General features: G+C 29.1%; 1 protein-coding gene across 4 annotated transcripts in view; it reads right to left on the reverse strand.

Annotated features, from left to right (window-relative positions):
• Positions 1–24710, reverse strand: part of LOC107443293 (slit guidance ligand) — a 338907-nt gene that overhangs the window by 97742 nt on the left and 216455 nt on the right. For all 4 annotated transcript variants that reach the window (XM_071182347.1, XM_071182346.1, XM_071182345.1 and 1 more), the window contains exons 6-9: positions 24150–24221; positions 16631–16702; positions 12016–12179; positions 2452–2593 (exon numbers count right to left, since the gene is read on the reverse strand). In XM_071182347.1, the coding sequence (XP_071038448.1) occupies positions 2452–2593; positions 12016–12179; positions 16631–16702; positions 24150–24221 (450 nt within the window). The remainder of the gene's footprint in view (positions 1–2451; positions 2594–12015; positions 12180–16630; positions 16703–24149; positions 24222–24710) is intronic.

Genomic DNA, 24710 nt, shown 5'->3' on the forward strand with positions numbered 1-24710 from the left:
CCTTATAGTTATCATAAGTAAAATTTTGTATCACAGAATAATTTCTATGATAAAAACTATGTCCTACATTTACCACAAATAAAACTTTTGCATCACAGTATAGTTTATATCATGCATAGCAAAAATAAAAAAAAAGAAATTGCCTTGAAATTTATAGCATTTTTCATCATCTACAGTCTCTGGACAAATTATTAGAGGAACTAAAAGATTCTATGTAAAATCTTAATTATCTGGTGATACTATACAATATTATAGTTTTTACGCGGCTGAAAGCGGTTTGCACTTGTTTATGGTCGTGTATCAATTGGTTAATATTGTGATGCAATGCGTAAAAAATAAATACAAATAGGACGTATATAAAAAATTTCCTGAATAAAAACCCATTACATGTATGTTTAACTATAAAAGTATTGCTTATAAACTCGTGCTAAACATGATATTATTAAAACACTACAGTGCGTTTTATAATTTGGTATCATACTAATATAATACCTGATATAATAAATATTCTATATTCATATAAAATTTCGTCTTATTTATCCAATCGTCGATTTTATATCATATATCGTCCAATTTAGCCAATTGATACACGAACGTAAACAAGTGCAAACCAATTTCAGCCGCGTCAAAACAATAAAGCTTTATAGTATCACCTGATAATTAAAATTTTGAATAGAATCTTATTGTGCATCTAATAATTTAAGTTAAAAGAAGAATAAAATATCCCCATATAAATCCCATTTTATTTTTTACCCATCTCAAAAATTCCACACCCTGTCATAAATATTCATTAACGAGACTTAAAAATAGAACATGAAGCGGTCTCTTGTATTTAACATCTTTAAAAAAATTTCAGCTTTTCAGAAAAATTTTCAAAGCACCTCCTTCATCCGAATTCGCCAATTTTAGTTGCCAAGTGAAGGTGACGTTAATATTCTCGAAAATAAGGGTGATATTGGACAGCTAGGCAAATTCTTAGCAGTAAATTACTGATAATGAAGTCGACAGTGTCAACCGCGGACTAATTTACCTTCTTCGCTAGGAAATGCCCTAGAGAGGATGAGTTATAAATAATTTAGATCTCGTCAGATTCTGGAAAGGATGTTTAGGTTTCCTTCGCCGTCTTCAATGATGGTGCTTATTTGTAAGCAGGGTGTTAAGTAATGACACTGTAAGTTTGTCCAACTTATGTTAGTGTAGGATGAATTATTTCTGACATTCTGGACTTAAATATTGGTTTTATTGAGTAAATTGAAAAATGTCTTGCGTGGTGTTACCTAGAGCGAAATTAAATGTTTCTTAATTTTTTTTCGTTAAGAGCAAAATAACATTTTTTTAAAAATATCATGAATACTTAATATAATAATAATAATTAATATAATAATAATAGTTAAATAATATAACAATTAATTAATATTAGAATAATTAATTAATATAATAATTAATAATATGAATAATTAATTAATGATATGTTAAATACCTTGAAATCAACTGCCAAAATTATTTGAAAAAAATCTCTGAAGAATTATCCTTAAAAAGAATTATTATCATCTAAAAGTTTGTAGGCTTTCAAGAAGAACAATGGTTTTACGACTGTAGATTTTAATGAAAGAAAGTTCTAAGTAGTGCTAAAAAAAATTGAGACATCTCAAGGAAAAATTCTTTTTAAAATTCTTTTTTGATGTAACAACATAAATTTAGTACGCAAAATCTTTAAATTTCGAAGGATGTTCAATAAATATGATGGATATAAGTGGCGATTTTTGAGCGTCTTTCTTTGAATTCGAAAAAGGTTCCAAGTGCATTTAGCACCAAATGAACAAGAATCTGGCGAATAACCACTTAAAAAGTCTTTCTTTTGGCAGCAAATTAAAACACTATGAGGCCAGAACATTTTAAATGATTGTTTGGGATTTACAGACTTCTCCAATTGTTTGTTATAGATAAGAAATAAAGGCAATGCATTATTTTTATTAACTTCACATCTTTATATCAACCACTAATCTTGAAAGCTAAGTTATTCTTATTTTCTAAAATGTTACTAAAAACCTCAACTAGCGGAATTGAAAGTTGATGTGTTCTACTTTCGACTCAAATTTAAAAATGAAAAGACTACATTATCTATAAATTCTTAAGTAAATTAGATAAACTTAAATGGATTTAGTAAAACTTTAGGCTTTACAATTTTACATCACAAGCAATTAAAAAGTCAATGATGTCTTTAATTGTTTAACTGTTGTAAAGTAAAATTCCAGCAACGATGCTAGATTTTAATAAATGCTGTAGTGTTCTTTTGCTTAGAAAAATATAAATAGATTTAAGAGCAACTTTTATAAGGCAGTTAACGTTTTAGAATTTTTTTTAAATTATAAATATGACTTATTGTATTGTACGGTTAAATTTTAAAATATTTTTAAAATATTCAAACGATTTATAAATTTATATACTCACAGTTCAGTGGCTGTTTCTGGAATGTGGTCTGGCAAACGACTGAGACCTTTGTCCCGGCAATCAACAACTCCATCATAACATGAGCAAGGATGAGGGCACATTGGTTCTCGAGAGCAACCTGCCGGAGGTTCTTCTTCATTGCCTAGCCAATGAGAAGTAAAACTTTTTAACAATCACTTCATAGTAGATAATCAAAACACTATTTCGAAATCAAAAATTGCTTTAGTGCCATACAATATAGAGTTAGAGATAACTTATAAGCCTTTTATGTAGTGCATGCATCATAAATCAAGGTGAGTAGCCCAAATCTTTCAACAAAAAATAAGCACCTTTTAAGTACTTTTTAAGATTTTAAAAATATTTCGAAGCACTGTATACATTAACAAAATGCAAAATAGCTTTCAAAGACTTCACATGATCATGATAAAAATAATTAGTTTTTGACAAAGAACTCTTTTCTTGAGCCTACATATTAGCCAGCATAAAGAAATCGAGAGATTTTTTGGCTCGGTTTCAGAGGGTGGAAAATGAAGCATGAATTTGAGAGTATCTTGCAGAATGCAGTTGAGTTGCACATGAGAGTACAAGAATCTCACCCAACCTAGCTCAATATATACGCACATGCGGAACCACGTGAAATGATTGGATCTTTCATACGCTACGAACCGACGGTACACTAAAATGGATTGTTTGAATTAATTGTGAAAACTTTGAATAGAATTATGAGAAAACCGTGCTTTTGCATAATACGTGGCGAAAATCGCCAAGGTAAAGGGAAAAAAATCTCATTTTCGAAAATGGAAAATTAAGCCCTTTTTTAAGACACCCAATGTAAAAAGCACCTTTAAGAGCTTTCAAAAAGCGAAAATCAAAAATAAACACTTTTTAAAAACTCTACGCACCGTGTAAATAGATGTGCAAATGTGGCCTGGCATACAGCTAAGATCTTGGAAAACAAAACGCTGCTTTGGGTAAAAAGAAACATTTTGACATACAATATAGAATTTGATTATACTTGTCGAACGTTTTTTTTATGTAATGCATGTATAATTAAATAACGTACAAATGTGGTCTCGCAATTGAAACCAGAAACAAATCAGTACTACAGAAAAAAACTACTGCAATATATATAGTTTAGTTTAACCTACGAGTCCTCTTTCATGTAATGCATGTGTCATTAATGTATGCACAAAAGTGGCCAGGTAATTAAATCAGACAGTCAAAAACAAATCATTACTACAAAAAAAAAATACTTTAGTGCCTTCCAATGTAGAGTTTGATCAAACCTATCGGAATTTTTCTATTTAAAGCACGTATCATTGATACATGTACAGAGGAAATGTGACAATCTGCTCAGATCATGAGAAACAAAAACGTTACTAGGGAAAAAAATACTTTGGAATACAATATAAAGTTCGATTAAACAAATCGAACTTCTTTTACGTACCGCACGTGGATCAATAAAAGATCTTCAAAATTAAAGGGTTGATTGGCTGAAACACTTTTCGCCGGTTACAAGAGCAAAATGCGACTAATTTAGATGGAGGTGGCTGTGGTTTAACATAACATCAAATAAAAAAAAAATTATACCAGGTAAAGAGTAATAAAAGGTTAATGTATATTCGAGGCACGTTTATCTACGAAACTTAGTTTTCTAAACGACAAAAAGTGCCGTGAATTTGTTGAATAATTCAAATCGTGTTGTATATCAGAGTTTTGTTAGTTTTCGAGTTTGAGGAATATCATTTAGACGGTTTAATACAATAACTACCTATTTTTATAAATTTATAAGCCCGTGCTAGTCTCGAGAAAAATAATATTGGTTTTTGAAAGCGTCACTTATGCCATGAATCATTTAATTATCATTATATTATTTTATGCGATGTGCCGACCGGACCTCACAACACCTCACCTGATCTCACACCAGGAAGGACTTGGGTTCGAATCCTGGACAAGGCACGAATGTTCTGGTATTCTTTGTATTATCTGTCCTTATTGTGAGAGCAACGTTGGCCTACTTAATATGGCGCCCTGTGAGTGGCCAACAAATCTACCCTACTGATATCTGAATGACAAGTGCCAATCAGGTGGGCATCGGGAAAAAAATTATACGATGTTATTTTTCTGATTGCTTTTACGTGCTTGTACAATTGGGTATAATATGAAAAAAACACAACTACTTCGATTTAGTAGGAACAACATATGACGCAATGCTAAACGAATGGAATTTAGTTGTTGTTTATTTAGTTATTGTTATTAGTAGTTGTTGTTATTTGTTTTAGTTGTTGTTGTTTATTTAGTTGTATTTAGTTTCAATAACTTTTCTTTATAATGCAATAAAATCTGGCGAGCAGCTATTTAAACGATCGAACACTTCGTTTGTTTATTTGTGGCTTGAAGTTAGGCTCGCAGAAAATGCCGTTCATGGGTTAAATTTAGTAGGAACAACACAACCTGTGACGTAGGCTATATTATACCCAATTAAATTTTTAACAGAAGGCTATTTTCAAGACTTTTTACTTTCAATTTACAAGATATATTACTTTAGATTAGCTACGCTATGTAAACTATGCATTTATAATTAAATTATAGCGAGTAAATATCGAAAAAATAAAAGAAGAAAATAACAAGTCAATGAACGTGTGGTTCAGCTCGTCAGTGAATCGACATGTTAGTAATCTGATAATCATTGAGAGGGTAAACTACTGTCTTGGTTAATCTGTGAGTTGGCATATTATTGAATCCGATAGTTAGTGAATGAATAAATCAGAGAAAGAAAACAAAATCCAAATAAAGGAAAATTAGTTAACCAATAAATCTGTTCATAAATACATAAAAAGTGTGCAAACCTCAACAATTTGAGGTAAGATATTTTATAATCACATTTTTTAATCTTTATATTTTTAAAAAAAATAATATTTTTCAGAAAGAACGTTTCGTTACAGGCGAAAAAACATTTTAGAACAGATGAATAGAATCGATATGAATAAGTCGTACATTAAAAAATTAATTAAAAATCATAATTTGTTCTGCGAGTGCTTAATGAATGTGCTTAATTTCTTATGAGCATAAAGATTGCGTTTTGATTATTATATTTTTTAAAAATAAGTTTTTCAAGATGTTTAAAATTATATAATATGTTTAAAGAGAGAAAGAAACTCCACTGTAGTGAAATATAAAATGACCAAATACATCTAAAAATAACTAATTTTTTTCTCTTTGTGATACCTTCAAATGGTCAACTTCTGTAAGTTCAAATTTATAAAGAACAATACATAATGAAAGAAGAAAAGAAAAAAGCAACTGATAGTTTGAGCAAACCAGCCTTTGACTTATCATGATACCATAGTGTTTTCTTCGTAGAATTTCCACGGTGTACAAAAGAAAGCCATTAGAGACTGCATTTGGCTTCTTTTGGATCGCTCAACTAACCTTGTTAGTTTCTATTCTATCACTTTCAATGGAATTCTCCTCTCTTTTCCTTTCCTGTTATGCTCTCCATCTCATTCTTTGCTGTAGATTCTTTTGTAGAAATAGAGAGTATTGCGCTTATTATTTTCTTCCTTTGCTTGTCTAGCACCGGACGTGCCAAGATCAATTCACTTTTTCTCGGACTGGCGCCATTTGGCGAGAATATTCTTTGACCCTTTTCATTGAATTCAATGAAGAGGAATACCAAATGAGACAGCTTGCTGTTTCAAATGAATGGAATAGAATAATTTATGTATAAGTTCTGTGTATGATATGCAACTTTTGTTGTTTGATTAAGGAAATATAGCTGTCCTAACTTTGTTTACAAAGAGAAATTTTTACTTTGTAAAAGCTTTTAACTGTTCCTTGTGGGGTATATGAGGATTTGTGTTGACATAAAATGCATTGATAAATAGTAAAAACCTATTCTTTCAATATTTCACAAAAGTTTTTAGAAATGTTGATTGACCTTTCGTTTAAATGCTATTTTTCGAAGCTCTGACGGAAAGGAAAATAAAAAAGCCATTAGATTAAGTGCCTTGCACTTGAAGTAATGCAATGATTTTAAACTATGTACATAATCTAGCCATTAAGAATTATCTGGGCTTTAGAACAAGCAAATGACTTAAATATTTTAAAACTTATTAATTTCTTTTAAAATATCGCCAATTTGGCAACATTTTCCCACCTAGATGAAAATTATCAAAATCACTGCCTTATTCTTAGTTCTTGCAAATTTTTATTTTATTTTTCATTTTCATAAAACTGTTGCTTTTCTCCATGTTGACGTTTTGCGCCATTTTCAAAATAAACGTAGACAGATAGGCTAAACTTGACCTAACAGTCATAATTAACAGTTGCAAACTCATAACAATTATAAAAATTGAATATTGTTCTCAAAAAAGCACCATTTCATGTTACGACGGAGCTTTTGAAAAACAGCCTTAAAAGTAGTAAAAAGATAATTTTGAAACGTCAGATAAATAAATAATAAATTTTAGATTCATAAATTCTATGTTTAGGGATTCAACAAGTAATTTTACAATTGTATGCAAAATTGGAAAGTTATTATTTTTACATTGATGCCTGATCATCAAGTAGTACACTTATACATCGATAACCAGTACATTGTATTAAGTGCATTGATGATTGAACACTGAGGATTATTAAATCCAGTAGTGATTCAAAATGTATCATACATTTTAGAGCAATTAGAAAGTCTGAAGAAGAGATATTGAAAATTCAAACCTCGTATGATCAATAAAATAGAATTTATAACCATTTTAGTAAAGAAATACATCCTAAATTAACCCGGTCTACCACGGAGGGAGTAAGCTATATTGTCTTGTCTTAATATGTTAGCCTATTTCATACTGGGAACTCTAACTTTCTATGTTTATAAATTGTTAAACTATTAAGGTTAAAGCTTTCAAAATATTTGTCAAAGTTTTAGCTCAAATGCTACATTTAAATGCAAGTACAGTGAAAATATGAATATTAATAATAATTGATCGTAATATAACAATTATAATTGTAGCATACAAATTAAAAAAAATATGGGTTACCAGACTAAAACGCGATTATCAAAATCACTTTCGCGACTGACAGTTCTGCAGACTGGGCAAAACTACAAATACTGAAATCTTAACATTAGTCTTTTAGTTAAATTTAACAGCGAAGTGGTAAAAATATTCCAGGTAATGGCTGTTAACTTCAACAAAAAAAAACATCAATGCAGGCAATAGCCGGAAATGTATACCGAGCAATAGCTAACAACCATAAAATTTTATCATTGAAGAGAAAATTGGGCAAGTATAAACCGGGAAGTTGCCATCTCCTAAAGATGTGAAATATGGTCTTTATTATTTCCCTAAAATTTAATGCCACATTATTTTTCGGAAGTATAATTAAGAAAGGATATTTTCTAATACTTCTACCCTCTTAAAACTAAATTTATTATTTTATACCACAAAGGAATTTTAAAATTTTTACTAGAAACCAATGAAAGAAGCTTCTTTTTTCTAACAACTATTCACTTTTTCTCATCCTCTCACACCAGCCGTTCCTGACTAACCTAGTCATTCGAAAATCTCTTTACACACCCCCAGAGCACCCTTTATCCCCTCCCCTCAACATCTAAGTACACACTTCCAAAAAGAATGTAATAGCAATCTCAGAAGATAAGGATAAAACAGGAGGAGACACTCATAAAAAATAGGACGGGGGTCAATCCTAACAAGGTTAGGGGTCTCTTAACTTAATCTAGGGCTACACAACAACTGTCTACTGTAGGGAACATCAATGTCGAGATTGCTTTGTACCCGTTGGGGGTGCTGTACCGAGCATGAAGGTTCTTGGAATTGTTTTGGGAGGTGTATTTGAATAATTGCTTCATTAGAAACTCATTAGTTGACGACCTGCTGTTACGTGTTAAGCATGCTTATAGAGCTAAAAGCACACTTGGAAATTGTTTAGCCGCAGTAAAAAGTCCCATGAGCAATTTTGCTGATGTACTTTGATAATTAGCTTTGAAATGTAGGGAATATAAATTCTTATTATCAAGACATTAATTCGCATTCTTCAGATTTGAACTAGCCCGGACAAGAGGCGAATTTGGGTAATAAGATAAAAAATTATGTAAAAATTTTTTTCGAACCTTTATTGGAGAAATTTTTTGGGTATCACATATTACTTTCTCTTAGCTAACAAACAGATTAAGCATTTTACAATTCACATTTGGATCAAGCATTTTACATTATTTTCTTACAACTCAAATGGGTGAAACATTTTACAATATTTTCTTACAACTAACAGACATATCGAGTATTTTACCTTATTGTCTTACAACTCAAACGGATCAAACATTTTACATTGTTTTCTTACAGCTAACAAACGGATCAAGCAATTTACATTATTTTCTTACAATTCAAACGAACATTTACATTTAGCATTATTATCTTAAATTTTAAAATATTTTACATTATTATCTTAATGCTCAGATGGGAAAATAAATATAGATGAAAACAGTTACAATAAAGTGAACAAAAAAGGTGGCTTTATTTTATTAAAATAGCTGGTTGTAAAACCGTTATAACAAAGTAAAGAAAGTAAGTTCAACACATTTTATAATAATAACTTAACTGAGGCTATTTTAATTTAAAATTTTGTACATTTTCATTAATATACATTTTAATATATGCATAAAAAACATGCTAAAGTATATTACCAATATCTAAAACTAATACAAAGATAATTTTGCTTTAAAAATTTTTTATGCAGTTGCAATAATATAACCTTTGTCTTTCGTAGCTTTCGATTTATGACAATAGTTGCTACAATAAAAGAGCGAGTAAGATGTTATGTAACTAGTTATAAAAATGCTGAGACAAAAAATATCTCTAAAAAGGTTGTAATATCTTTAAAAACAAAAGAATGAAACTCCGGATAGAAAAACACATGTCAGAACGAAATACAAAGGAAGAAAAATCCATATCAAGAAAAAAAGATATATAGTATATGTTTCTCAATTTTCTTCTGATACTAATATCTTCCGCCATAAAGTGATGTAGAAACCAACGATATAGAATCACGCATCAAAGAAATATCTGGAAGACGAATATCTGGACAAAAAATAACAGAAAATAGTCTCTGGGGGCTTTAAAAAAAGGAAATAACAGACACACTGGGGAAGAAAAAAGTACTTGGGAAACATTGATAAGTCGAGTGTAGACGCCTGCAGCCTAGCGCCGCGGTGAAGACAAAAAAGTACACGCGCGAAGCGTACTTGGAAAAAAAAAAGAGTTCTCCAGACATTCTCCATAAGTTTATCACAAATGATAGTGCCAAACTGGGAAGCCTGTCACTTGAAAAGGAATTTTCAATTTTTAATATCGGCTCTTTGTATGCACTTAGATTACCTGAAGTAAAAGCTTTTGAGTTTGCTGAAGGATCTAAAAATAAAGAAGTTGCTTCAGGTTGTCAGAAATTGATTGAAGCGGATTAATTGGCAGGTGTAGTGTTTGTTTGCATATACAAAGAGTACAGATTTTAAAAGACGAAAAATGTTTTAAGAATATTTCAATAAATTGAACCAGATTTATAATGCACAGGGCGTTCTGTAATCATTGCTTTTAATATGATTCTGAGAAGTATTTTTTTAATGGCTACAGCTTCAAAAACAGAATTTCTCACAAAATATTTGACAGAACTGTGGTGATTCAGGGGATAGGGCGTTCACCTTCCAATGAGGTACCGGGTTCGAATCCCAGTGATGGCTGGTGGATACGAATTCCGCATCCGGCTTGAACCTACGAAGTGCAGACGCAAAATATCCGCAGTGGTAGACGGATCATGCGTTGGAGTCTCATTGACGTCAAACTGAACGTGGGAGTTTTTCGCGATTTTCCTCTCTACTTAACGCAAATGTGGGTTAGTTCCATCAAAAAGTCCTTGACGAAGGTAGATTTCTCCCAGTACTTGATTCAGGATTTGATTGTCTCCTAGATTGGTTTAAAACAACAAGGTTACGGAGTTGAGCGTTAGTAGTAGTAAACCCAAAAATTGGGTCAGCTGTTCAACAACGGTTGTACATAAAAAAATTGACAGATAAGAACATGACCATATGTCCAGCAAATATTATATATATTTGTTTAACAAATTTCATCAAATTTAAATTTATTAAATTTGTAACAGAATATTTTGACTGCCACAAAGAAAAATATTTTTTAAAGCTACGAAAATCACGTAGTTGCTTGAGGGTAGAAGAATCTCTATCGAAAATGTGTAAGATGTCAGAAATTAGAATTTTACGAAAAGAAATGTAGAATTATGTTTTATTTCAATAAGAAAATAAATCCGTTTACTATAAAAAAAGGAAACACTGATAAAAACGGTGAAGATGTTTCTTTTTTAGAATGGCGGTAATAAAAAAGCTTTCATTTTATATTGTTTTTCATTTTTTATCGTCTCTTAAAGAAGTCGAATTTTATTTGTTTATTTTTTTCATACAAAAATTCGTTCGTCAATTATTTTTTTATTCTATACATTCTATAATAACACTTCGAATAAAGTAACATACTCCCTTGCAATAAACAGATATATTTAACTCAAACAACAAATGATACACTAGCATTTAACAAAAAAACGAAGATTTATGTTCTTATTTCAATAAAGAATAAATCATTTTTATACTGAATAAAGAAAACACTGAAACGGAGAAAATGTTTCCACTTTTAAAATGGTGGAAATAAATCAGCTTTCATTTTAGGCTGTTTTTCAAGAAACGTTTCATAAAGAATTAAAATTTTATTTTAATTTCTTAAAGGTAGGCTTTTCCTTTTTTCAAAGGAAAAATTCTCATGTGAATTTATTTTATACAATCTAAATTAACAATTCATATAAAGCGACTTATACTAATTTTAAATGAAGGAATACATTTCTCTCAAAACAAATTATGACAAATAAAAAAGAAACATTTTAACTAAATATAGTAGAGTTCTTTCTGTTTTTAATCTATTCAGAATAACAATGGGAAAATCAATGACATTAACTGTTACTACACGAAACATTTTGAAAACAATTATGCTTGTTTAGAAGATCTTGTTTTTTTAATTTATTGATTTATCATTAATTTTTTAATTTATTGATTTATCATTAATTTTTTAATTTATTATTTTTTTAATTTTAATAGATTTTTTTTAATTATCAAAAATAACAATTTACCGCTTCATCTGAATCATAATAAATTATTAGAGATCAAGTAATAGTTCACATTAAATAGATTTAATTTTCTTTACCTATTAATTCGAATTATAATAAATTATGATAGATCGAGTAATAGTTCACATTAAATGGAATGAATTTATTTTACCTGTTAATTCGAATTATAATAAATTATCATAGATCAAGTAATAAGTCACATTAAAGTAGATTTAATTTAATTTACCTGTTAATTCGAATTATTATAAATTATCATAGATCAAGTAATAGTTCACATTAAATGGATTGAATTTATTTTACCTGTTAATTCGAATTATAATAAATTATCATAGATCAAGTAATAAGTCACATTAAAGTAGATTGAATTAATTTTACCTGTGCATCTGAAATCGAATTCATGTAGCTCAGCGATGGCTTTATTCTTGAGATAGAGAGGTAGATTGCACTTTGAAAATAGACCCAATCTAGGATTGCGTCGTAACCAACCCGCCAACCACGACAAATGGCAATCGCAAGTAAATGGATTGTCTGATATCCTCCTAAAATTAAGAATATATTTTATGAAAACAAATCTTTGGATACTCAATCATAATAAAACTACAATAAATAGCTGAATATTCGGGAGAAAAAAACAAAAAAAAAAGTTAACTAGTAAGTTTTATTAACATCAAAGAAAATGTTTCTTTAATAAAAAAACTTTGTTTCAGACCTAAAACGCTAATTCTATCAACTTCTTTTAATAATTGGCCACGCTGTTAGAAATTAGTTGCAAAAATGGTTAAATAACAAATAATTTAATTGTTATTTTACCATATTCAAACAAAACAGTTAAATAACTATAAATAAGATGCTATTCAAACTGTTAACTGTGAGAAAACCGTTTATTAACTACTTTATACCTAATACGGTTAAACGACCAGATTCTTATCGCACTAACTAGGCCAAATTAATGAAGCCACTTAATTCCTTATACAGTACATATTATAGCTCAGTACATATTATAGCCGAGAGGGTTAATCTGTCAAACTCATTACCAACAGAACGAGTTCTAGCGTTGATGTCATAATATTTCTTCCATTTCCTTCAACGCAGAATGAAGAATTTCCAGCATCCTGCATTCGCCAATTTGTGACCCTGGACAATTAGAATAAGATACGCTCATTCACGCATAGATGGCAGCACTATAAAGCATAAAAGCACAATATGAATTAATCCATATTGTTTTTCATTCATATTAAGCAGAATGAAGCATTCATCAAGTTCATTCCAACAGAATTTGATCATTATATGCCTAACATCAATATAATTAACAGCTGATACAAATTCTATCTATTTAAATTTTGACCTTATTCTCTTATCTTTCAATATAAAAATTAGTTTTATTAATCGGAAGCCTTTTATTACTTTTAAATGTTAGCTATACTGTAGTATATCATATCAGGAATAATACAAAGAATTTATATACATTAAAATGCAACGAAAAAAAATTCTCGAATTAAAAAAAAAAAAAACTAAAAATATTTTTTTAAAAGAATGAATATTTTTTCTAATTTCTGGAAAACTAAGTAAGTTTTTAAAATTTTGAAGTACATAAATAATTTAAAACTAATTTTAGCTAATTCATATTGTGAGCATTATTTTATTAATTTTCTTTAACAGATTGCCCATGGAAGTCATTTTGGCTGCTTTTTAACTGCTTTTTCATTTGCAAAAAATGTACAAATAATAATGCATAAATTATTTTTTTTCCAAGTTAAGTAATTTTTTTATTGTTAATATTTACTTATAACTTGTTATATAACTGAAAATAATATAAAAAATATTAAAAATAAATTAAACAAATTTCTTTACACATTATTCTTTCACAAAGCAGTCATTTTGACTACTTTTGGGCTATATAGGTATATACTAAGTTTCAGTCCTTCTAGTGTTAATAACAAAGGTACTAAATACATGATTAAGCTTTTCCATCAGTTAAGAACACTAAGAATTTTTATAGCATTTTAATATAGTTTATTCCCAAGGTTTCAAGTATTCTGCATCTTTATTGAAATTTTGCTTCATTTTTTTGTATTAAATTTAAGGCGAATCACAATAAAAATCAGAGCAATTTATTTAAAAGAAATACTTGAAAGAAGTTTTAGAAATATTTGAATTTTCTTTTCTTTCGAATCATTTCTCTTCCATAGTAAGCATTTTTCTGATGGTGCTCAGATAATGTAATAATATTGTTTCAAATGTTCCGCATTTTTATGGAGTTTTTACTTCATTTTTCGTTTAGTCAATATTGAATTTAAGGTGAATCTTAAAAAAAAATCAGAATTTATTCATAAGAAATACTTTAAAGAAGTTCTAGAATTATTCAAATCTTCAATCTTGGATCATTTCTTTTACACCAGTTAAATATAATAAGCATTTTTCTTATGTTGCTTTGATAATTTATTTATCAATTTTCAAATGTTCTGCATTTATATGCAATTTTTACTTGATTTTTCGTTTACTTAATACTGAATTAAAGGTTAATCTCAATAAAAATCAGAACAATTTTGTTCCAAAATATACTTCAAAGAAGTTCCAGAAATATTTGAAAGCATTTTTCTTACAAATATATAGCTATCCAAAGAGAGACAAACGATAGTTCAAATTGATTAAACCCACACCAGTATTTGTTTTATATCTATTAAACCCTATTACGCCCGTCCAAAATTTCAAAAATAAACAATGTTTAAAAAGATTAAAAGTTCAAGAAATAAAATCCCCTTAATCTTTGGCCATAAAAGTAAATCAAACCTTCTACAAGAGTAAGCAGGCCTCTCACAACATTGCCCAGCAGGAAAAAGATCGGCGGTGATTTACTATAGGGACGATAAAACAAAAACCAACTGTTAACCCGCGATAACCCTGAACCGTTGTAGAAATATAACAAGATAAAAACAAAAGCATTGAAAAAAGCGCCACAATTGGTTTTCGTAAAAGAAAAATACTGTACCGTTATACTCTCTCGATCACGTGACCGGACACCGACAGTAAAATCCATTTAGTTCTTTAAAAAAAAAAATGGTTACACGCGTCCATTTGTAGAGATGATAAGACCACACTGTGTAGATGCTTCACTTTGATTGAGAGAGCATTTAGTTGGAATTGAAGAAGTGTGTTAAAAGACCGGATGGTGGTGCTGGGTTGACAGAAAGTCTCAATATGTTTCCACATAACATGAGATTTTAGCCAGATAAATTACTCTATAATGAATAATAGCCGAAGAAAAATGCACGCATTAACTTGAAAAAGATAGCGTAAGAAGATTCGAACTAATTCAATTCGCTATGGATACTTAACCCAAAAGTAATATATATTCTTTTTTTTGTTTTACAAATTTCTTCCCCTAAATTTTTCCATTTGAAATACGATGCGGAAGGACAGCATGATGTCATTGTAAAAGCTTACGGAATTTTGAAAGAATTTTGACAGGGTTGTTTCATGCAAGACTTCAATTAGTCAAATAACGAATAATAAATAAAAATAATGACCACATGCAAGACTTCAATTAGTCAAATAACGAATAATAAATAAAAATAATAACAGTACACAGGATTTTTCACGATAAAATCCACTTTCCCCGGAACATGTTATAGAATAAACTATCTGATGTAGCGCAATTTTTACAGCAATATCCCCTTAAAATTACTGAATCATTCCAATTAAATAAATATTGCTGTAAAAATTACGATTTAATATTTTACAGTAAAAATTTATTTCATGGATGGCGCAGCCAGCATTTTATATCGTAATTTGATCCGGAATTTTTTACAGTGTTGGTAGTCAAACTGAGTTACATCGAAATTGGATAATTTTTTTTCCGATGCCCATAAATTTGTATAAGCATCTGAGTTTTCTTAATTTTTCTTATTTCTTTATCAAACAAGAGTAACTAGAATCTAACTCAAAAATAATAGTGTAAAATATTTTAAACAAATTTAATTCGCTTCGGTGTACACTGTCAAAAATTACGAATACAATTACCGTAAAACATACTGGCACCCTGAGAGTAGCATCCGTAAAATCCATTTTTACAGTAAAATTTTATACCGTAAATCTAATCTAATCTACTGTAATCTAATTAAAATACACAAAAGCGTAGAATCATATATATAAAATACAATCTATTCATTTTACTCTCATTTTAATTTTCTTGTAAATTCGCTATAGTGCTCTACATTTACGATGTAAATAATTAAAAAAAATTGTTTAGCTCTATTTTAATTCAAAATCTGGATTGCTGCTTATTTATAATGCTTAATTTTATATTCAGTAAAAATTTTGATAATTTATTTTTAGAAATCACTGTGAGGAAAAACATTGGATACGCAAAACAACGTTTGCGCTGAATGGAAAATTTTTCTTCTTGTCAAATTTAATTTCACCCAATAATTACAATAAAATTTTTTTGATGATCTCAAATTATTCTCCCTTTATAATCAATAATAAAATTGGCATTAAACAAATGATCTATTTTGATGATAAAAATGCTATTGTAATTGGCGTCACCTTTATTAATAATTGTCATCGTATGATAATTGAATCATTAGATAAAAAAAACTAGTGAGATTAAAAATGGTGATCACTTTCTACGGTTTACAATTTTACATGTCATTTTATAATCATGTTATTTTAGTGTTACTTATTTCATAATTTAATTTAGATTTTGATTTTTCTCACCAAGTTCTATTTCTTAAGTTCCATTCGTTGTTCATTACCAAAATTATAATATTATTCTTAAAAAAAATATTTTTCAAGCTCAAAGTTTTGATACGAGAAAGATATTAATGGGAAAATAACATAGTATTAAATTGCAAAAATTAATAACAGACAAGCAATTTAGAAGGTGTATTAAATTTCAAATTATTAACAGACAAGCAATTTAGAAGATGTATTAAATTGCAAATTAGTAACAGACAAGCAATTTAGAAGATTAAAAAAAAACAATACTTACAACACTCGCAATTTTTTCATTCCTTCAAATAAATCTTTTCCAAGAGTTGTTATGTTATTCTTGTTTAACGTTCTGCAAGAGAAAAAATATATTTCATAACATCAAGCTAATACAATAAATCTTTCATACATGTTAGGTACATGAAGCAATTTAAAGTATGTTTATTTCATATAAATAGTAAGGCATAATCATATTGATCTTGCACTACAACTAAAATTCTCTAACGATGAATACTAAAATATTTGAATCTAACATATTTGAATCCAACAATCGAATTTGAATCCTACGATATTTACAGTTGGTATATGAAGAGTTAGTTATATCGGCAATCGACAAATGATTAAAAAATAAATAAAAACAAGAAAAGGAATTCTTAATTATGTACCTTTGATAGAAAGGCTCTGTAGAAAATGGTACAAAGAGAAATATCCTGATATACTTCACGTTTTCAATAGGAATATAGAACTATTATTTGTTATTGCTTTCAGAGAAGTACTTAACAAGTTCTTGGAATACTTTTCTAAATAATTATTTTTGTAAATTTTTAATTAGTATCTGTTTTATACGCAGAATCAATTAAATAAATCTAAATCGTCGTTTTTTGCTAAAATTCTATTTTAAATGATTTGGTAATGTGGCATTTTTTTTATTTCTTCAAGCACTTTGAACGTAACACAATTGGTTCAAAAATAGCTGAACCAGATTTTGAATGAAAGCGAAAATGTAAACATGCTCCCCAGTAATCATAAGCTATGGCAAATTATGTATAGCTCTATCGGTACTGACATATTTATGAGATTAAGAATAGTAAAATTCATATTTACATCCATAAGTAACTCTCATAAACCCTTATTTTCTTAGATCTTAAAATGGAATTATATTCCATCCTCCATCGGTGGTTCAAAAACAAATCATGCAAAATTTGATTGAATTTTTTTATTTTAGTTTAATAAAATGTTTCAGAATGATTTTATTTTTTGTTGAATAAAGTTCATTGATTAAATCGCTGATTAAAAGTATTAGAAAGACCAAAAAGAAAGTTGAAATAGTTATATCTTGGCTTGGAAAAATGCTTCTCAAAATATCCAAAATTTGGCTTGTGATATTGTATAAAGCGACAGCAAAATTTTTTTCGAAATTTATTTATATTCTAATTTTGTATTTTTGAAGCATATGTTTTTATCTAAAAAATTTACAAACATGAATATTTTTAATATTTAAAAAAAATTATTAGACATAATTTCGGATTTAAACGAAGCAAATCATGCAAAGCGTGCAAAACTCAGTTAAAAACAACAAATTCTTCATTTTATTTATTTTGAATTATGAAAAATATTAATTATAATTATTACTAATAAATAAAATAATTTCTTAATTTATTTTTTCAACACTTAGTATGGTAGAAAATAAAGTCTTTCTTTATTGTGATGAAAATTTTGTAATTATTATGATTTTTTAAAATTTATTTTTTATCAATGTAATGTTTTGAAATTTGTTCAATGAGGTTTATGTTTTTGCTTTGAGGTTTATGTTTGCCCAAGACTAAATTAGAAATTACAATATCATATTTTTTTTGTCTTGCGTAATTTAAAATATGCATACTATATTAATAGTTGCACTACTTTGATATCTCGATTTTTAAATAAGTTTGATTTGTTAAAATAATAATTTTTCAAAAGCAAAACTAAAATTTTAAAAATGAGCAAGTTTTGGAATTTATTTTACATTTATTTGGTTAGCTTTTGATTAGTGTAGCATTATAAATAATTTTTAACTTTTCGCATGTTATAGAAAAACTTATTATTATCTTCAGGGTATATCTATTCATATAATAGACAACGTGTTATGAGACGTCGTGATTTGTTTCGTCAGTTATTTTTTATACATAAAATTTTAATATTAACTTATTTTATTTGTTTCGTATTTTTCCCCTTACACAACTGTAAATGGATATTTGTCGGTAGAGTTAATGTAGAGTTATTTATTATTATAAATAATAGTAATAACAATTTTTGAGCTAAATTACAAATAAGTGTTTGCTTTTCATAAATGACAATAGAAAATAACGTCAATTTTTATAAAGGACAATAATAAATAGTGTTGTATTCAAAACACTCAAGCATGAAAATGTTTATTTTAACATTTTTTTATTTATTTATCAGTTTCGAAGTCTAAGGTTTATACTAGGGAGCCTCGTTTTTCTAATTTTTTTTTTCGGAACAAAATGTTAATACCCGGCAAAAGTGCCCAATCAATGTGGATATTAGAGAGAAAAAAAATTTTTCAAATCAAATGATATGTATGGCATCAAAATTTTGAAAGGTTTATTAAAACACCAAAATTTTCAAATTTTAGTTAGATTGAAACTGTCTTATAATTTAGTTAAGAAATGCTCCTTACATTAATTACATCTTACTTTTAATCCGTAAAATTTAAGTGAAATATCCTTAAGTGGATTAAAATACTTCCAGCGGAAGTTAAAATGAAGCAAAAATTTGGTACAGATGCCGCTTTCGGCCTAATTTGACAGCGATGCAAGAGGACTACACCTAAGACTCCTTTTATTAACACTAGAAAGACTAAACATTTCTGTATACCAATAAAGACTGAAGGAACCAGTTCTGTCTTTCCCAGATTGTTTGAGTGTAGATCAATTAGACATCTAAAATCTTAAAATATAATCATCATTAATTTCATAAAAACGTAGAATTGATCTTCGAACTTCTATGGTATTTTATTCGATTTGGTTAAGTGAAATATTTGATTAAACGAAACCAGGTTTTTTCAATTTAACTTATACATTGTTTCTTACATAATTGAGTTTCCATTTCTCTATAAATAGTAATTATAGATATGGTTTTTTACGAAACTGGGGTGCCTTATATACATCCAAAGGGTACCTTAAACCCAAAATTACCTGTAGTAATGGGGTACTTAACAAAATGCTAAAGGAGCCACTCTGGCCCCTTTCATCATTCCAGGTTCTATGTGTACTTATCTATAAGGCTAACACGTGAATGATTAAATAGACACTTAAATTCGATCAAATTATGAAAAGTCAAAAATACTCCACAATTTCAATAAGTTACTTTTCGAATTTCAGGGCAACGAAAAAGATTAAATTGGTTCCCATCCGTCTTTCTAGTGTTAATTCTACGCAGCGAACTAACGCCAAAGAGGATATGCTTGGTTACTGAATCCTCGGATTTGACTGCTAATTGTAATTTTCAATTTTTTGCAAAATGGTCACAAAGTAGAATTTTGATAAAAACTGCGGTACGACTTGCCAAGAAAATTAAGTCAGCCTTTTAATGATGCTACTTCTAAAATCACATCAGTATACACGAGAGACTGCTTCTGGAACCAAATTTATTGCCCGCTCTAATCCGTGTTGCACAAACTGTTAACTCCACCAAATTTAGAATTCGTAGTTACACCAAAATGTGGTGAAAGACCATTTTAGTGCAGTATTACTGAGAGGTGAAAGTTTCTCAATGTTTTCCACTTATTAAAACATTCTTTAATTTGATTTATTGGATAATAGGTATATAGGTAATAGACACTTGAATGATTTACATGTGAATCATGCAGCGTAATTTTCGCTTTAAAGTTCAGCTGAGGAATGTCACTTCATCAAATGTAATGCAGAAGATTCTCAACACTAAACATACCAACACTTTACAATACAACATATAATAACCGGACCTTTGACCTGTTATGGTATGCTTAGTGTTAAACTTGCCTTATCGAGCATTAAACGAGTATTATCGAGTATTAGAGAAACTTGATGAACAATAAAACGAATATCAGCCATTATGGCGAGTAAAATACAATCTATTCTGGGAAAACTACATAAGCATTCATCTGAATGTAAGAATAGACTACTGTCTGATAATCCATTAATAAATTTATGGATACAAGAGAATTTCGAACACTTGATCAGATTAGCTATGGAAAACGGTGCTCTCATAAAAACTGTAATGGGTATCACATTCTCTAAGAATTTTTTTCGGATTCCTACTAAATTCTATACACAGTCTTAGAATTCTGTTCGCACTGATCAGCATATTAGTTATGTGCAGTTTTTAGCGCTCCTGGAGGCCTTTCACCGAAACTAATGGCATCAGCAGCAAGCTCACAAAGTTTTTACTGAGTTTACAAGATCATCACGACTGAAGCAAGTTACATTTAAAAACGATGCTGCTGGAATCTTTTCAGAAGCAAATAGTTCTAAACCTATTTGAGCAAGCGAGAATCAGTTAAGAACGGTGAGTCGATGTATTTTCGTCCGCTTGAAGCTCTGTATACCCAATGCTTATGGTCTCGTCACGGACATTTAGCAAGGAAATAAGTAACTCCATTAAAACAAATAAGTACTTCGTCCACACAGGCGATACTCTACTCGCCATGATAATCGATTTTCTTCATGCTGTCCGTCAAGATACACCGAATTGCACTTTAACAATCGAGATTTTGATATATTTATCATTATATTTCATGTAATGACAGTCCTCATGTAAACTTTGAAGCGAAGGACTACCGAATCCAATGAGAAATCACATAAGTTTTTGTTGCTGTACCACCATTCTTAAGCATTAATGTAAGAATGTGTTAAATGATTAACTCATTGACAAACGACAAACTTTAGTTTTACGACAATAGTGCGAGAACCAGAATAGCAATTCAACGCAATTCCATGCCGCGGGGCCAAAGTAAGACATGAATTTGATTACAGAAGATGACTTTCGATTATGCGATTGTGACGTTAGAGATGGTATCATAAGACTGGATTTACTTTCTAGACAAACTCTGCTAAAATTAAAATCAAAATCCAAATTCCTGAAAATTGACAGAAAATTGCTAAAGCCGGTTATAGTTATGGTAAGTCGGTACGGCAAAGATAATGGAGAACCCTTAGGTGCAGCCACCTTCACGTGGTGGGTCTTGAATCACTTCACTAGCCAAGTGTGGCTACCAAATTTGCCATCTGTACTAAATTAGCGCTCCATTTCGACTTCCACGGGAGGTATATCTGTCCCTTTAAGGATATTCTGACTTAAATTTTGAGGATTAGGAGGAAGTTTTTAACGCAAGGTGTATTTCCTAACTCAATTATATGACCGTTCACCGTCCTAATCTAACAAAAAATATGGCCTTAAGATTTCGAAATTTCAGTGGTGCTTATTCATTCAAATTTTGTAATCTAAAGGGCATACTTCTCAAAGAAGATATTATTTGATTTAAAGAAATATATATGTAGATATATCTGTAATGTTTACTTGGTCACTTTTGGCGGGTTTTACATTTTGTTCCAAAAAAGTTGAAAATATGAGGCATTTTAGTATATACCAAAAGTACACTTTCAAAGATATAATTATATTTTGATGAACAAAATTCAGTTCCCTGTATACAAAACGACAGGAAAAAAAATTCGACAAAAGAATACATATGTGACATAGCAACCCACATTGCGTTTTTGTAAACTTTATACTTAAAAAGACAATAAAAGTTTGAAATTTTTAATTAATGGTTTATGTTTTTTTTATCAGAGTTACTTTTTGAGAAAATTTTGAAACACTTTATACACATTCATATGCATAATCATTTTATCTTAAAATCTCAGGAAAAACATTCACAAAAATCAAAAGAGAACCGTCACCGCCTTCTAAATCAAAACCAGATATTTTTCTAGCATTTACCTCTAGAACATTAATACTTTTATTAGAACCTATAAATACTTAGCTAAATTCATTAGTAATAAATAAACATTAAGGTCAGATTCACGCTTAAAAGGAAATAAATCATGGACAAAACGTAGTACAATCCGAAAGCATAAATCTGGATTAATGGAGCGAAAGTGAACGAAGCCGGCCAAAACGTTCGTTGGAAGTTACAAAGCGTTAAAAATAGCGTAATCTGCAAAATTAAAGGAAGGCCGCTTACCGGAATGGGGCAAGCACACGCAACCCACACTGAGTACCGATGCAACCGAATATCGATAAATAATTCATAAGAATCTTTTGGAAAAAGTACGTGATCGTACTAAAGGAAAGCAACCACAGTTACAGTTAGATGGGAGTGAAAAAGCAGAGCTTTCTTTCTAAGCACGTTCTCATGAATGTTTGGTTCTGTAATAGCTACCCACGTGCTTTTAAGTTATTGTATGGTATGGTATCTACAAGTTACGGATTTTGGAAAGATCAAAGAAAGTAGATTTATATGGAAAAAAAATATGCTTCCTTTTGATTTTTCTGCATTTATTAGATAGGAAATATTGAAAAATCAGAAAATTCTTAAAACTATAATGATTTTTTTAATGTAGTGTAAATGAAAATTATGCGTTAAACTTTTGAAGCAATAACACATCAAATAAATAAGATAATTATTCTTTCTTGATTGTTTATAAATTAGTACCATGCATACTGAGCAATTTTTTAGGAATTATTTTTCATGTTAGTTGCGTGTCAAGAAAAGCGTCAAAACAAAGTTTCAAAATTTTTTTCCCCGCCGAACTACGATAAAGAGGTTTACAAATTTTTGCCGGGAAATCTTGCCTGGAAACAAATAACAAGATATGAATTTGTTGCAAAATTAAATGAAAAATAAATATTTAGGTAAAAACCTTCTTTGCTTTCACACGACAAAACTCAAAACCCAACAAACATGCAAATGAAAGAATCTTTTAAGAGTTAGTGGAATAGCACGTATAAGTTTGTAACAGAATTTTCCATTACTTTTCTATATACCACTATTCTTTGGGTTATATTTTCCTTATTTATAGCTTTATGGATGATAACAGGGTGTTTTGAGCTTATTCACTCAAAACAGAACAAACATGCAAATGAAAGAATCTTTTAAGAGTTAGTGGAATAGCATGTATAAGTTTGTAACAGAGTTTTCCATTACTTTTCTATATACCATTATTTTTTGGGTTATATTTTCCCTAGTTATAGTTTTATGGATGATAACAGGGTGTTTCTTATTCAAAATTTTATCTTCTTTCTCAATGCATTTTTTAATTAAGTTTTGGAATTTCAAGCATTTTTAGTCAACTTAAGAAATTTTTTGAGGCAGCAAAAGATACGAATTCAGAGATATAAGATTTTATATCAATGGGTAATGATGTCAACTTTTCCTCACCATCACCAAAAAAATTAAGATATTCCAATTTTTTTAAGCCACCCAAGTGTCACACTGTTTTAAAAATACAGATTCTGTGTTGTTTAGTGCCCTTATATCATTAAAAAAATTACAGATTCTTTAGCATTTAAAATAAATTTAATATTCTGTATTTTAAGCAGAGCAAACAAAAGGAGAAAAATAATTTATATTATCTGTACTATATAATGTTTCGGTTTTCGTAGATCAAAACAAATTTGTCCAAATCACATCTCATTTAAATTCTGGTGAAAATTAAAATAAAATCTATTCAAACGTAAAACTACTTTTTAATTCTAAGCTCAAAGAAAAATCTAAGAAACGCAATTATGAATTCTAGAAATATTCTAAAAATACTTACAAAATTTCCATATCTTTCAGCATTCTTATTGAGACATCATCCACGCACGTAATTTCATTGTTATCCATTTGTCTAGAAAATAAATTTAAAGCTCATTACAGAAAAATAAATCAAATTTAAATATTTTAAAAAAATGGGATATACGCATTTAAACATTTATTTACTTGCATGCGTTATATTTTTATTCGAATGAGATTTTTATTGGTACTTAAACTTTATAAAATTTAAAACAAATACGAACGCAACGATACTTCTTTTATTTGATTATTAGACATAAATAGTTGTAATAGATTCTATGAAAAATCATGAATAACGTTACGGAGGCATTTTATTTAATTTAGATTTATTTTCTGCTTCCGGGAGGAAAATTGAATAAATAATGAGATTAAATTACATTATACGCTTTCAACTCTGTTCTACGTTTTGAAATAATTTGTTAAGAAACATTTATTTCTACTTCGAAAAATATAATTTTTTTTCGAGCAGTAAAATTGTTAAATTATTCACTTTCGGAGAAAATAGTATAAGGGGGAGTTTTAAAAATATAAACTCTGTCTAAAC

The sequence above is a fragment of the Parasteatoda tepidariorum genome, chromosome 6 (genome assembly GCF_043381705.1).
Source record: "Parasteatoda tepidariorum isolate YZ-2023 chromosome 6, CAS_Ptep_4.0, whole genome shotgun sequence".
Classification (NCBI taxonomy): Eukaryota; Metazoa; Arthropoda; class Arachnida; order Araneae; family Theridiidae; genus Parasteatoda; species Parasteatoda tepidariorum.